The 16,897-nt window shown below is 33.0% G+C and overlaps 1 protein-coding gene across 12 annotated transcripts in view; it reads left to right on the plus strand.

The window, feature by feature from the left end:
- The window catches only part of br (broad-complex core protein), a 145,128-nt gene that overhangs the window by 108,980 nt on the left and 19,251 nt on the right, over nt 1-16,897 (plus strand). For all 12 annotated transcript variants that reach the window (XR_016302733.1, XR_016302734.1, XM_089636794.1 and 9 more), the window contains 3 exons: nt 13,261-13,471; nt 15,686-15,868; nt 16,503-16,687. Coding sequence is in view for 10 of the 12 variants with exons in the window: in XM_089636791.1 (XP_089492917.1) it covers nt 13,261-13,471; nt 15,686-15,868; nt 16,503-16,687 (579 nt within the window). In the remaining 2 variants the exon portion in view is untranslated. The remainder of the gene's footprint in view (nt 1-13,260; nt 13,472-15,685; nt 15,869-16,502; nt 16,688-16,897) is intronic.

Here is a 16,897-nt window from a genome sequence, read left to right on the forward strand (position 1 = left end):
GTTTATTTTGATATTTAACAACTGATCATTATTTGATAACCCGTGTTTCGGATCCTGCGTGCTCCAACGACCATCAGAAGCCACCAGCTTTCAAAAGCCACAAGGTTCACAAAAACTAATATTATTTACATAACCGACTCCATTGATGCGATAATAAGGTGAAACCCGGTGATAGACCACCATTCAGAATCGAAACGATTCAGGTACTAGATCAGATCTGAATATTCTGGTACCCTCCAACCATCCTCTTCCCCATCACCATCCACACGCGCTTCAATCTCCACAGTAACCCCCAATTGGGGATGCCATATGCCCACTGCTTACGAAACATTGGGAGCATTTTATACTTTTGTACGGTATTCACAAGATACAGATCTGTCTTACATCTTCCATCTACCCTTTCAACAGAATAGTATCAATACATATAATATGATAACTATATAATTTACAGAACTGAGACAATATTTACATCAATTTAAAATAAATTTAGAAGCATAAAACTCGTATTAAAGACTTCCGCCGTAAACATACAGTTTCTATTTCTCGTTTCTAGGATGCGAAATTTTAGTTGAAATATTTTCTTGTAACTTTCGTAATATAAACAGCGCAGAAGTTACGAGCTTTTTGCCGGTACAGCGCGAGCGTTGCGAACTTATAAACTTTTACTTTTGATTATGACGGATTGGATTTTGAGAGCGATGAATTCAAATATATTATTGTGACTGCCAGGTTTTTTTTAATTTGTTTATTTTCATGTTTATAATATCGCGCTAAAGTACCAACTCGGCACCAGTGCACAGCCGGGAGAAACGCCAAACATGTGCCAAGCATTTGTCCACAGTTAGTATTTCCCTTATGATAACGGCTCCCTTCTACAACAAGATACTAAATATAATAGCTACGTTACGATTTCTGCATACCATTTTTTTATCATATATTTCTTTACTTCCGCTTCACATCATTATCTAATTGGGAGTACCTATCTACGTAGTGGCACTAAAAAATAATTAAATAGTAACTATTTTTTCCATAAAATAATTGATTTTTGGTTTTTATATATATTTTTTTTTGCGCCCTAGAGGCTTTTAAAAGTATATATTGCTATAAATAAATTGTTCAGGAGTACAATACTAAGTATATAGTACATAACATAATAAATTGAGTATGAAAAATATAAGCAGGTATAATTCAAGTTGTCACAGAGAGTTGTACAAAAGAGTTCAATAATTGCATATAATAAGAAGAGTACAAAATAACAATATTGAATAATTATCACCTACCGCCTAGAGTTCACAGTGAAATACGCTCCATATTAAAATTGCATAAACAGTAAGGATTTGCAAGTAAATACAAACAAAAAGTGTTAAATACTTTATATTACTTGGTGTTTTCAGTAATCAGTCAGTTATATTTCTTAAATATATTGTGTGCTGTGCAGATTTGTGTTTTAAAAATATTAAATAAAAACATTTCTGAAATCATAAACGTTCAGAACGCGCAGGCGCAAAAAATAAGTTTGTCATTGGTTGCAAGTGTCATCATTTTCTCGCTATTGGCTAATAGTGTCATCATTTTTTGAATCGTGTTTAACTGATTGCGGGAAATAGGCACTAGTGTCAATTTTTTCAAAGAATAGTGTAAACATCGTCTTAACTCTTATAAAACATGATCTAAACGAAAACTCGCTCAACTACATGACAAAGGCAAAAGATCTACTTAGTTCCCTTATCAAAATTATAAATGACCCGGGTAACAAATTCACAAAGGAACAAATGGGAAAAATAACACCTTTAACAACGGAACTCTTGGGAACAACAGGATTAATGGCCGTCCGGATGGGTATTCTCGAAGGAGAATTATCGACCTTAAAAAGTGCAGCTCTTACTCAATCTACTGATACTAACTCCACAAATCCTCCACCTAATATTTGTGAAGTATTAACCGAAATTGAAGAGAGGAAGCTTCGTGCAAAAAACGTAATTCTCTTCAATGTCCCGGAGAGTACGTCAGATCTAACATCTATAAATATTTCCGATGATGTTAAAAAAGTTACTACGGCTCTGAAAAATATTAATATTACCATTAATACTCAAGACATTAAAATGTACAGGTTGGGAACAAAGAAAATTTCAAATAAATGTAGACCAATCAAGATAGAACTCAATGGGGAGCATTTAGTCCGGACAATCTTAATTAATAACAAAAATTTCAAAGATGGTGTTAAAGCTGGCAACGATCAGACGAGTCAACAAAGAAAACAACTTATGATACTTCGGGACGAACTAGAAACTAGAAAGAAAAATGGCGAACCAAATTTAACTATAAAATATATTAATAACCTCCCCAAAATTATCAATGTTTTGCCAAAAAACTCCAACTAAATAAATGTAACCTGTACTATCAGAATATCAGAGGCATCAGAACTAAATTAAATGATTTCAGAATAAATGTTCCGACTTTCTCACACGACGTCATCATGTTAACGGAAACTTGGTTAATCCCATCAATCTTCTCGGCTGAACTTGGATTTCAAAATCACAACATCTATCGAGTAGACCGGAGTCTAAAAACCAGCTCCAATACAAGAGGCGGAGGAGTCCTGATAGCTGTCCACAAAAGGGTTACTTCGAAAGTGCTTAAAATTAAAAATAGTGATGTTGAACAAATATTCGTGTTGCTCGAAAATAAAAATGCTGGCAAGTTAGTATTAGGATGTGTATATTTCCCGCCATCTTCTAATTCACAGCTTTATAAGAATCACGTGGAAGATGTAGAAATTTTAAGGTTTAAATATCCTAGTGCTAAACTTGTAATAATAGGTGATTATAACTTGCCAAATATATGTTGGAACCATGACGACCCCGAATTATCTGGTGTTAATTTGTCAACTACAAATCTCAGCGAAAGAGAGATTCTGGGTATGTCGAATTACTTATCAATCCCACAATTAAACACTATCACTAATATAAATAGTCGTCTTCTTGATCTAGTGTTTTGCAGTGAGCCCACTGCTACCGTATGTAAATCCTTGGATGAACTATTGCCTGTAGACCTCTACCATCCTCCTCTTGATATAACTATTCCATTTATTAACAACACTTATCTTAAAAATGTCAAGTCGCATTATAATTTTTATAAAGCAAATTTACCTAAAATTTCTGATTTCTTAAATTCAACAGACTGGTCTTTTCTGGAAAACACAGATATTAACAATAATGTCAATACATTTTATTCTATTCTTAATGATGCCATTGCAAATTTTGTGCCCATTCGACATAATAAAATTTCTCATTTTCCAAACTGGTTTAGCCCCGAATTGATCACATTAACATATAAAAAGAAAATTGCTCATATAAATTACAAGCGATCCAGAATATCAAGTGATTACAATAAATTTCAATTGTTAAGAAAGGAGTGTTGTAAAATCTCAAAATTGTGCTATAAAAATTATATTGATAAAATTGAAAATGATATTCGTGTAAACATAAAACATTTTTGGAATTACACTAATTCTCAAAAAAATAATAACTTGGGTATTCCTCCTTGTATGAACTTCAATGGGAAAATTGGTTGTAATGATGAAAACATTGTAAACTTATTCGCCGATTATTTTAAGTCTGTATATGAAGAGGATATACCTAGCAACGAAATTCCCCAATTCTCATCAAATCTTAGTCTGGATATATCTGAAATACGCATAGAAATTAATGATATCAAAAAGCATGTAAATTTGTTAGATGTTAGAAAAAATGCTGGACCTGATAATATTCCACCGGTGTTAATTAAGGAATGTTTAAACGGCCTAACTGTTCCTCTTTTCCTAATTTTTAATCAGTCTCTAGAAACAGGTTGTTTCCCTAATACATGGAAACACAGTTTTCTTACCCCTATTTTTAAAAAAGGGGACAAAACGGACATTACAAATTATAGACCGATATGTATCCAATCAGCGATACCCAAACTTTTTGAAAAAATTGTACTCTCTAAGATAACTTCCAACATACAAAAAATTATAACTTCCTACCAACATGGCTTTTGTTCAAATAAATCTACTTTAACTAATTTACTAATATACGAAAACTTCATATCCAATTCTTTAGCAAAAAGATGCCAGGTTGACTCAATATACACTGATTTTAGCAAGGCCTTTGATAAGGTGTGTCACAAAATATTAATTAATAAATTAGCCACACTTGGAGTTTATGGTAGTTTATTAAATTGGTTTATTAGTTATTTGTCCAATAGAAGTCTTAGTGTGAAAATAAATGGCACAAATTCATACACATTTATAGCCACAAGTGGAGTGCCACAAGGCTCTCATTTAGGACCCATTTTGTTTATTATATTCATAAATGACATTGTTGATATATTTACTAACATAAAAGTATTACTTTTTGCTGATGATTTGAAACTTTATAAAGAGATTAATAACATAAATGATTGCATTATATTACAAACTAATTTGAGAAATCTTTTTGAATGGTGCTCTATCAACAAACTTGCATTGAACATAAAGAATTGTCAGTTCATTAATTTTTACAGAATAAATAATCCAATATTTTTTCAATATACATTAAATGATAAAAACTTAAATTGCGTCACTGAAATTATTGACCTAGGTATATTGTTCGATAGCAAACTAACTTTTGTGTATCATATTAATAACATTATCAATAAGGCTCTTAAGACTCTTGGATTTGTTTTGAGAATTTCAAAAGACTTCAATAATTTAGGCACATTTATCATGTTGTACAAAACCCTTGTTAGATGCCAACTAGAGTATAACTCTACATTATGGTCTCCCTTTTACAATATTCATTCCGATAATATTGAAAAGATTCAACATAAGTTCTTGAAGTATATAAACTATAAATTGCATATTCCTGTAGAAAACATTGATTATAACTACTTACTAGATAAATTGTCCTTATTAAAACTTTCTGAAAGAAGAATAAACACAGATTTAATAGTACTACATAAAATACTTCATTACAAAATTGACTGTCCTGAGTTACTCCAATTAATCAGCATCCACATACCCAAAAGATCTTGCCGAAATTTACTACCCTTTTATTTTTACAACACAAGGACACTGTCTTATCAAAATTCCCCAATTCCAAGACTTCACAGTCTCGGAAATAAATACTCTGATCTGGGAGATATATTTCATCTTAAAAATAATCAATATAAATATTGTTTATTTCAATTCTTTTATAGATCGAGACACAAATAGACATCTATAATTTCCGCAATATATATATATTTATTTTTATTTTGAATATCTATTTATGTGAGACTTCTTATTATTTTTACTAATGTATCTTATTTTATTATATGCTTTTGTTGTAACATTTAATATTTTTTCTTTTTTCGTTGTATTATGTTTCCTTTATTGTTTTAATTTTGTAGAATCTATAATAACTGTGATACTCTACTATTAAACTTTGTGGTGTGTAAAAGCCCATTAGGGCGTGTAATAATAATAAATAATAATAAATAAATAATAACTACTTAAGGTACTACTAAAGTAGTTACAGAGCAATGTGTAGTAACTTTGTGGATACTTGTTGCATGTTTGTATTTAGCAAACCTTTATCACGCCAGATTTAGTATACAGAACATAGCTAAATTAATACAACGATAAAGTGTGTACATGTACGGGGTTTTCCAATAAGAGGTGTTGTTTTGAATAGCCCGCTATTTCGGTAGATGTTACTTTTGAAGCTGTCATTTTTTGACATTTGACAAGTAGAAACTACGCCATTAATAAAAATGGAACGATATACGCTTCAACAATGACATTGAAGTTATTGAAATTCACTTGAGTGAATCAAATGCAAATCATCTTGAGTGATGAGGCCCATTTCCACCTCGGTGGCTTCGTCAACAAGCAAAATTGTCGCATCTGGGGTTCGGAAAACCCAAGAGTTATTGTTGAAAAGCCTCTCCATCCTCAATGTGTGACTGTTTGGTGCGGTTTATGGTCCGGCGGAGTCATTTGACTTGACTTTTTCGAAAATGAGGCTGGAGCAACAGTTACGGTGAATGGATTGCGCTATCGAGAGATGATTAATGATTTTTTATGGCCGGAATTGGATGGTATTGATCTGGACAACGTTTACTTTCTTTTTCAACAAGACGGCGTTACGTTTCACACAAGCAACGAAACCATTGATCTTTTAAAATTGGATATCAAAATAACACCGCTTATTTGAAAACCCTTTATAAGTATGAAAGATATAATAATTTATCAAAAGTTGTACAGTGAAATTTAGTATTATATTCGCGTAGTTTTCGAATAAACCAGGGTCAGATTCTCTTCAAACAGAAATTAATTTAATTATTGAAGACAATATTAGCAATTTCTAAACGAAAATCTGAAACAGAAAAATCAGAAAAGGATACGGTCACATCTAGGACTCGAGTCCAGGAACCTTGCCTTGTCGGGGCACCGCAAAAATGTGAAAAGTGGTGAAAAAATGAAGACAATGTTTGGTAGTTCTTATTCGAAGTATGATGGAGTTAAATTTGACCGAAGGGGATAGGGTCCCATTAGCTCAAGGCTAATTAGCTCAAGGCATGGGTTCGAGTCCTAGATGTGACCGTATATTTTTCTGATTTTTCTATTTCAGATTTTCTTTTGGAAATCGCTAATATTATCTTCAATAATTAAATATTACAATTTGAGGTTTTACTCAATAAATTTATTCTAAAAAATAAAAAAATTAATTTATTGAAAAGAAGATATAAAAACAACCCTCATTAAAATTATGTAAGAGATAAAGATGCAACTGGGACTCGAACCTAGATGCTCAATTATTATAGGGGCTAACTTCTCTAGCAACTTAGCTATTACCACCAAATTGCATTTCGTCATTTGTATCAATCTTATACTTCATTTTTTTTAAATTACTAATCTTAAATTATTTGCAATATTTTTTGGTTGTAATTTTTTTGTCTTGATTTCAAGATTTTTTTTGCAATCTTTCGGATGCAAAATTAGAAATTAATTTCATGAATATTGCTGAAACTTGACAGAAGTCACTGAAGTATGATTGCGCAAGAACAGTAAACCACAAAGCTTTCTCGGTTTACTGGAATAAAAATACGTATTCCTTAGATAAATGATAACTTTAACAATCGGTTCAGGTTACCTAAGAATAGCAGAATATATCAAAACATGAACTATGTTTTTAAATAATTATGGTGTATACATTACTGTTGTAAAATAAAATTCCTTTCATTTTGTTTATATTTATATTAAATTTTATTATGTGTTTGATATCGCCGATCATTCTAATCAATCGGCACTATAAGAATGCATAATATTTTGAATCGTCCATTACACCATTTTAAATTAACATTCGCCGTATATCGCATTGCCTGATAGACTCGTTATAGCAAATATAAATAAAATTGTTTACACAGTCTAGTCTGTCCGCTGTCGGCTAACACGCAATCGATTTCCTACCTACAGACGCTAATCAAAATATAATTTAATGTCAATGTTAAAAAAAGAGATTCACACGAAATATTGAACGAACTCTAAATAGATGTAGTTATAATTATGATTTGAGATTTTCACGGCAAAAAAAATTATGATTTATTTTCTTTCTACCAACGTTTCGTACAGCATTATAGTGTCCATCATTGGGGCAGATGTGTAATTTTGGCAAAAGAAACGTTGCCTAAAAAGGAGGTAGCGCAGCATGGCATAATACCCCAAAAATAAATCACGATAGATGTAGTTATAGTCTGCTCATCGATAAAATAAGAAAATGGTTCTGTAAATACATTTGTCGTATTTTTCCTCTGAAAAAATACATGTTACGGTAAACGGACAACTCAAAATAAAGACAATTCAACACACCTTTAAAAAGTGATATAAAGTAATGAAAAGTGATGAAACAAAAACTAGGTTAAATAGGTTACATCGGTTAGGTTTATAGGTTACTTTATTTTCATCGGTTTTAACGAATTTATTATAGAAATTAAAAAAAAAAAAAACAAAACAACAAACTCGACTGTTTTATGCCGTAGTTTTATTCGGAGTTAAGAAGGGAATTTTTAAAAAGAAATAATAATACTTTTTCCGGATAATCGATATAAATGGTGACCGGATAGCTAATCAAAATGACAGTTCAACACACCTTTAAAATGTGGTATAAAGTCATGAATCAAATACTAGGTTAAATAGGTTACGTATAGGTTAAGTATATAGGTTAGTTTTTTTCATATCTTTTAGTGACTATATATTAATTTTTAAAGGTGTGTTGAAATGCCATTGTGTTGAGTTATCATGGAACCGAAATAATTCCACAAAAAGTCTCTGCAAGCCACTGCTAACGAGGGTAATATTAGTTAAGGAAAAATATGACATTGTACTGGATTGTTTTTCCATGACATCACATATTTAATATGTCTTGAAATGACACAGACAAAATTCTAAGAAATTGCAACATGCAAAGATGTCCATCGACACATTACTGTTTATAATTACTATCGATGTTCGATCACGCTCAAAATTTAGAAGAATGCTGCCGCTTACTTAAAGCACGACATAGATAACTTTGGTAGTGAAAAGAGTTGTAGGAATACATATGCAATCGAAACTTTGCTTGAAATGGCAAAAGCCACGATCGATTACCAGATTTTCTATCTTACCTCTTCCCTATCTCATTTCCTTTCCAACTCTCTTCAGCCTAACAACACACTCGAATTGGAAATTACATAGTTCCACTGGCTCCGGAGAGTTGAGTGCAGTTGGTACTCTTGTATAGTAATCACATTTTCAAAACTACAGTGCTGAGACCACCGACTGCAGAGTGAAGCGTTTCGATTGGTAATTCGTAATAATTGCGAATCTTCGATTACGCTAAAAATTGAAGATACGTTGCGAGACTCGCCAACAGATATTCCTTACCAAATTCCTCCTCTATAAATCACTCGTCGCCCGGCACAAGTGGCTTCGTCATATAGCCATAAATAATAATGCTAGTCCGATTAGACTCAAAGTAAACAAATAATATATGACCATTTTTGAGCGGCTAAACTTTGCCTTAACTCCTGGCCCGATTAATGAACGAGTCGATTATTTACACTACTGAAATAATGTCTTCGCGGAATGTCCAGCCATTTCGATTTCAGTGGCGCGTCGAGTTTTTTCCCACCCCGATTATTATGGGCCAGTTTTTTCACATAACTCGAATAATAACAGAACTTGAATTATACGAAGTGTTCAAGTTGTGTAAAACAACTGCCCCCTGCACGATAACGGAATATACAATCTACATAATACATATTGTTTATTCAGGTATCGCAGCGAATGTTGAGGCGACCTATTCACACAGATGCATTGATTGCATACATCATGTTTCATACTTGTTATTCGAATTAAAAAAGAAAATTGTTTTTTTTTTAAATAGCAAGCTGTTAAACTTTTCGAAAAATTATTAAAAAATATGTTTCGATAGCTCATTAGGAAAATCGTGAGTGAAAAATGGTTACGTTGTGCAAATTTCACGACTCTAAAACTACTCTAAACTTTTCGTCACTTAACTATCATATAACAAACATGGTCGTAAATATGTTTATTATAAACTACTCGTCAATTAGCTATAAAATAGTTGATAAATGAGTAGTAATAGCCATTTACTTGACGGGTAGAGTCACTCTTGATTAATATACGAGTAGGTACCTTTCTCGAAGAGTAGTGCTAATCATCAGTTTACTCAGAGGTGGTGAAACCCCCTCGATTGTCTAGAGAAGGGTTCTTCTTGCAATTTATATTCCAACCTAGTCAATGTGTAAGGACTACTCTTTATATTTATTTTTATTTCTGAACGGGAATCGAATCGATAAACAAATAAATATTTTTTATTTAAATATGTTTATACTTCTAGAGACTTCTGAAATAATCTGTGTTGGTTCTGTTACGCCCCTGTTGAGAGTTGAAATGTAACGAGAAATGACACACAGTTCGTCTATCGCCGTATAAACACCGTTCATATTTTTATAGATCATTCTCGGATCGTGTTTTAATTATTCCGGAGAATGCTGTTAGACGCAATTAGACGTTGGCGATAGCTCGCAAGAAGTGTCAATATCGCGACTTCTACGTTTTATCTAATTATGTTTTATAATGCCCTTTATGCAGACTTCTGATTGGTAGGGATTGCGTTACAGTATGTAGATAACTTTAAATTCCGATTGAGGGATCCATAATATTAGGCTGATCAATAAATCACAACTCATTACTTAGTTATCCGAAGAACTATACGATCAGGTTCTCAGATTTAATCAATGCTGGTACTTACTTAAACATCATGCAAGCATTACAAAACGTTGACCAGTTAGTGGCCGAGTTGGAAAATGCGTATAGACGAAAATAGCACATGTCCGTACTAGACATTTATGCAGAGATGTGCAAAATGGTTACCCAAAACCATTTGAAATGCAAAATGGAAATGGGTCAAAACTTTGCCATTTGAAAATGCAAAATGCAAAATGGTTTTTAGAAAAGCATTTCAAATGCTAAATGCAAAATACCTATTTTCAAAATGCATTGAAAATGCAAAATGGTTTCTCAGGTCAAACAATCAAAATAATTATATAATTTTTAAACAATTTTGTCATTTAATAATGGACATCAATGTAGAACAAACATATTACCTGATGGTAAATCCAAAAACACCACGACTACAGATTATGAAACCACAAAAAATTTGCGCGGGACTAATGTTGCCAACGTAAAAACATAGAAACTGCTATCTAACATTTAATATTACAGTGTCATGGCCCCATTTTCAGTACTTGAATCAGTATTTTTTGTAATGGTATCACTCAATTGCCAGGGCTCCTACCAGGGAGCAACTTGACAAATGTAAATTATCTCTCATAGCGAGGTTGAGGACCGACTGATATTTGGGGCTTATGAAAAAAAGATGAGTGGAGAAAGTAGGAAGAATCTTGCAAAAAAGCATTTAAAATGGAAAATGCATTGAGAAAAGCATTTAAAATGCAAAATGCAAAATGGTTTTTAGAAAAGCATTTAAAATGCAAAATGGAAAATACCCATTTTGCATTTTGCATTTCCATTTGAAATAAAGCACATCTCTGCATTTATGACATGTAATGGTGCGTAGAACTTGAAAATTAACTGCGAAATTTGATGAATTTATCCAAATTCTCTGATTTAATTTTTGTTTTTTCACACTGTGTCATATTAAAATCAACTTAAATTGCAGACTAGTTCATTACTGTAATCATAAAAAATGTTATCATCAAAATTAAGGTAGATAGGAATACCCCTGTAGCCTAAAACCTAAACCGTACCAATAGTGCTCATTGAAAAAGATAAAAATATCAACAATAATATTATTAGAGTGTACGTAAAATACGTGAATTCTGTATTTTTACAAAAATAGATTACGTGCAATCGTTTTATCTCTCTCACCGTGTTATAGGTACCAGATTAGTATTCATGGGTTTATCTAGGCATTAAATTAATATGCCTTATTGAGAATAAGTAATACTGTGCTCAAAACCTGTGTTAATAGCATTAATATAATGATACAATTCTAAAAATTCAGATAATTTATGTATTATATATACATTGGGAAATCTTTATCGAAACGGCATAAAAATATCCACTCAAATCCGAAAATAACTCCCCTTTGATGAATTTGGTTTAACGAATTTTGTTTGACTACAAAATGTGCATAAAAGATCATAGAAAAAAATAAAAATAGAAAATTGTGAGATTTTTTTAACCAAAATGTATCAATATACGTCATATGATTTTAATATAAAGATGAGAACTGATATTTGCTTAGCGAAATATCAATTTAAGAAATATTAGATTTACAGTTTACAAAAAAAAAATCGGCAGCACAATTTTTGTATATACCGCACAAGCGTCTCAACTGCTCCCAACCGTCTGGAACCAGTGAGACTATGGCATCCCCAACTGTGGTATGTTGTGAGGCTGAAGGGTAGTGGGGAGGGGAAGGAGATGGGAAATAGGAAGGCTGTGGAGTACCTGACTATTCAGAACTGGTCACCAAACACGGCTGAAACCATTTCAAACAACGTTTCAATTCTGAATGGTGTTCTTACACCAGGGCGATACTAAGACTATATTCCACTCTGGAACGTGTCGCAAATGTACTATATATTATTTTAATTGAATAAATTGCGAAATAACACAAATAAATCAAATTAAATTTACTTGCGCACACCGTGATTCGAATCCGCGACCTTCTGCTTGCTAGTCGAGACTGTCGAGAGCCTGAACCCGAAAACTCAATAGCGTATAATGGAAATTGATACCTACATCATTTCGATACCGAGAAATTTCAGTTAGAATAAGCTGTGCAAAATTCATGTCATAAGGACACATAGACGGATGTCTCAAACATTCTGACTTTTTTCAATCTCGAGAACTATACAAAACAAATAACCTACAGTACCCACCTACCTAAATATTTTTTCTCTGATTTGCACAACCCTAGTTTCAAGAAAAGTGTGGGGTTGTACCGCTGTAATTATGTTTCAGTGACTTTAAAACCTTTAGGGCCGGTATTTGAGTAAAGTCTGCAGTAGGAATTGATTGTCAGGGTTCATACCAGAGATCATCTTGATGAACGCAAATATTTCTCAAGACGAGCTTAAGAGCAACTGAAATACCGGTCCTAAGGCAACTGTCTGATCCACATTTTTACACAAAATAATCACGGCCTTCTTGATGCTGCATTATGTCTTAGCAATATTGAAATAAATGTTCCCAATTCCCATTGTTTACGACGCCATAGCATGTTTTACCTGAATACATTAAAAAATAATATCAACTATTTTAGCCCTCTGATCTAAATGTTTCGACTATATAATAAGATAGAGTGTGCTGAAGTAGACACTTTCGTCAATTATAATTAAGAAAAAATGTTCTGCTATTGCTAAAAAATAGGTTGCATTGATTATATTATGCATTATTTGCGTCTCTATCTGTCTCTTACTTTTCTGTACCATCTTTCATATATTTTTGTATTTGTATTTGTTTTATATTTCAATCTTTATTTAGATATATGAAAATGAATGTATTTTATATCTGAGTAGATTTTTGTAATTTTTGTACCTATGTGTATATTAACTGAGTTTTTATAAGTGGGTTGTTCTCACGTAAGTGAGATCGTCTGTAAAAACCCAGTATATATAAATAAACGTCAACTTTCAACTAATCATTTGTTTTATTTCTCTCCACAGTGATATATATGCAACCATGGCAGACACAGCAGACACCCAGCACTTCTGCTTGCGCTGGAACAACTACCAGAGCAGTATCACCTCCGCCTTTGAGAACCTTCGAGACGACGAGGATTTCGTCGACGTCACGTTGGCCTGCGACGGAAAGAGTTTGAAAGCGCACCGGGTCGTGCTGTCAGCATGCAGCCCATTCTTCAGGGAACTTCTAAAGGTAGCCTAACCTCACCTAACCGTTTTCAAGATTAAAAAATAAAACATTCGTAAAGGGACTTTTTTGTAAAACAAAAAAAACGAGAGGGAGTATTTTACTAAATGAGATTTGTGGCGTACAGTCCGTTCTACAGGGAACTTCCGAACTAACGTACCCAACCAAACTTAACGTTACTTGTTAAATGAGCGTAGCAAAGTCCTGTTTTAATTCGACCGTTTTGCATTTCGTTTATATGTAAATTGGTTTGTTTCCGTTTCAAGATGGTAGCCGTATAGATGGTTCAGTAAATATTCTTTTCAAATGTGAAATTGTTGGGTTTATTTAGATTCTTCTTCAGACAGGTAAATAAAACTTTAAAAAAGGTTCGAAAAAAGAATTGTCATTCAGTTGCATTCAGGCAGTGACGATTTTGTGGACAAAATATATAATTCCTTATTTGAATTTTTTAAAGGTTAAATAAAATAAGTATTGTACCTACTTACAAATCTTATGATTTCAGAAGAAATTTTAGCTTTGATTTATTAATTATGAGAAAATTAGAAACATACGTTTTAAATTTCACTTTTATTTTCGTTAGTGAATTAATGCTAATTGGAAGTGGAAATTAACCCACTTCCCGGCATCCGATCGAGTTGAAACTCGGCGCATAGACTTGTTGCTGGTGACAATACGTTCTATCAAGTGCAATTGGGTGGCAATAAATAAATGTCAATCCTACCCAATCAGAATTTGGCACGTTTTTAGCGCGAATGACTTCAGTCGCTATGGACGAAATTTCAAAAAACCAAAAAATAATAAGTTCACAGCAGTTTAGCAGCCAGTCCCTGAGGGAGAAAGTTCAATCCTCAGTCAAGCCAAAAATATAAAATCCGAAAATTGACTACAAGCCGGCCTAAAAGGTGGCGCAACTTATAAGTGAATTCATTTTAACAAAATTAAAATATATATTGCATAATTTTTCGCCTCCCCTGTCATAATAGTCATTTTTCTTAATAATAAAGCAAAACCCAACTATTAAATCTATAATAAGAAATCCAATAATAAGAAATTTACTAATTGAATTTTTTTTTTATTTTACCGCAAATAATTATTAAAGAGATGTGTAAAATAATTAGCCTCCTGTCTCCTGTCACCGCTTTCAGCAATTGCAACAATTTACCGGATAAATTATTATTTCTTATCGGAAAACTTTTTTGAAAAAGTTCTTGCTCAGCAGCATCTTTTGGCATTTCACAAAACTTCGCCGTGTTTTACATCCCTAGCTCATGTCACTTTAGCAAGGGCGCCAACCTTCCGACGCACGTGTTGTTTTTGTTGACATTTTTATTTGACAGTTTTTTAAGTATTTCGTGAGTTGAGTTTTATTATGAGCAGAGTATTTCACACGTTACCTAAGTATTATTTTTAACACAGCGATTTTTTTCGGTGAGTAAATAGTCGAGATCTGGGGATCTGCTACCAAAAATTGTCAAAGTCGTATTAAATAGTCCTAGGAAATAGTTTTTGTTTGTCTCTTGTTTGAATTAGCACTATTTTACTCATAATTCGACACTCGTCACAACTAAAATTTCATCTTAACCCTTTATAATATCACTTTCTTAACCACCACTATATAAACAAACACAACAAACGAAATGATAACAAATTTCACAATCTAAAACTTCAATAAACAGCGGATTAAAATCTTTAGAACGTATTTTGTTGTTGTCTACGAATCGACCTAAAAAATGATATATTTTATAATATACTATTTCAATTCATTAATTGTTGAATTCGATTGTAATTATGTTATAATCAAATAGAGGTAAAAAGTTGGAATCAATTTTTTCATTTCGTGTCGCATCTAAATATAATAGGTACATCAAAGGTTCATAGTGCTGTACAATTAGAGGCGCTATTGCGTCCTAATTTATTTTTGAAACGTGTTCCACTAACAATAATTGGTGTGGAGTGCGCGTATTCCGGATTTTGTAGTTTGATAAAGTTGAGCATTGGGAGCCTTGAAGGCTGAGACTAATTGGACGTACAAAAGTGGATCATATTTTTTCGCTTCATGTCTCATCTAAATATAATATGTCAAAGGAGTCACTGTTCACCGCCAATTTTTAGGTTTTGTAGGAATATTAAAATACCAATGCAATAAATTCACTACTTAAGCTAATACATGTAAGTAATTTCAGAGGTTAATGTCCTAAAATTATTTGTTGTTTCCAGTCTACGCCATGCAAGCACCCCGTGATAGTCCTGCAAGACGTGGCCTTCACGGACCTGCATGCGCTGGTGGAGTTCATCTATCATGGGGAGGTCAACGTGCACCAGCGGTCGCTGAGCAGCTTCCTGAAGACGGCCGAGGCGCTGCGGGTGTCGGGCCTGACCCAGCACGATGATGCTCAAGGGGTGAGGATATTTACATACTCTTTTTTTATGCTTTTTGGAAAAATACAGGGCTGTGTTTTGTCCCAAACATGCAATCATTTCAATATGCGCTGAAAGGCCTAGAACACGTACATTGTGTCTAAACGTGTCGCGTGATGGAATACATTGCATTAAAAAGGCCAGCATTGTAAAGGTTAAGAGGCTGTCTGAAAAAATCTTAGAACTGATTTTAATAAAACAATATATCGATAAAGTACCTCTGCCATCGAAATAACTTAGTTGATGACCTCTAGCTATAATATAATTTTATTTTCAGATTTTTTTTTTTTGATAAAAATTCCTCTTATGATTATTTAGTACTTCATTTATTTTTTTTACTTATCATAGTATGATTTTAATTTTAAATTCTATATTTGAAATGTATATTTCTTTCCTTTAAATTTCAAGGTTAATCTTGAAAAGTAATCAGATTTGGTTTTGATTTGTGTTGATTTTTAGCTAACATGCAATTATCAATCCTACAATAATTATAATATCCAGTGATTTTAAATTGTTTGAATATAATGTTGAAAAAGCAAACAATTTCAAATTCAAAAACCCTTACAAAGTTTAAAATTAAGAATCACAATCTAATTTGACTTAATGTATTTGTCAGTTGGCGCAGGTGCACAACATGGCGGCGCGCATGGCGGCACAGGGGGCCCAGGCCTCCCCGCCGCCTCCGCCCCCACTGCCCCTGCCGCCCCCGTCCCATGTGGCCCCTTCCTACTGCGACAAGCTCGAGGAGGCCTTGCTGTCTCATGGCGGGGGCACTCCTACAGTGCAACAACTGTTCAGACGGTAATGATAATCATTTTTAAAATTTGTTTTATCTTGTTGAAGCTTTATGCTTCATTGTGATATTAATTATTGAAAATAGTACCTATAATTTATTCTCAATGAAAATTTTATATAGAAGACACAGTAAATAAAATGGTTAGATCGCGACCGAGACTCAAACTGAAATTTCTACTCTATCCAGGAATAAGGACTCGTAATTTTGTCAATATC

The sequence above is a fragment of the Hesperophylax consimilis genome, chromosome 10 (genome assembly GCF_061612785.1).
Source record: "Hesperophylax consimilis isolate HC1 chromosome 10, BYU_Hcon_1.0, whole genome shotgun sequence".
In the NCBI taxonomy this organism is placed as follows: Eukaryota; Metazoa; Arthropoda; class Insecta; order Trichoptera; family Limnephilidae; genus Hesperophylax; species Hesperophylax consimilis.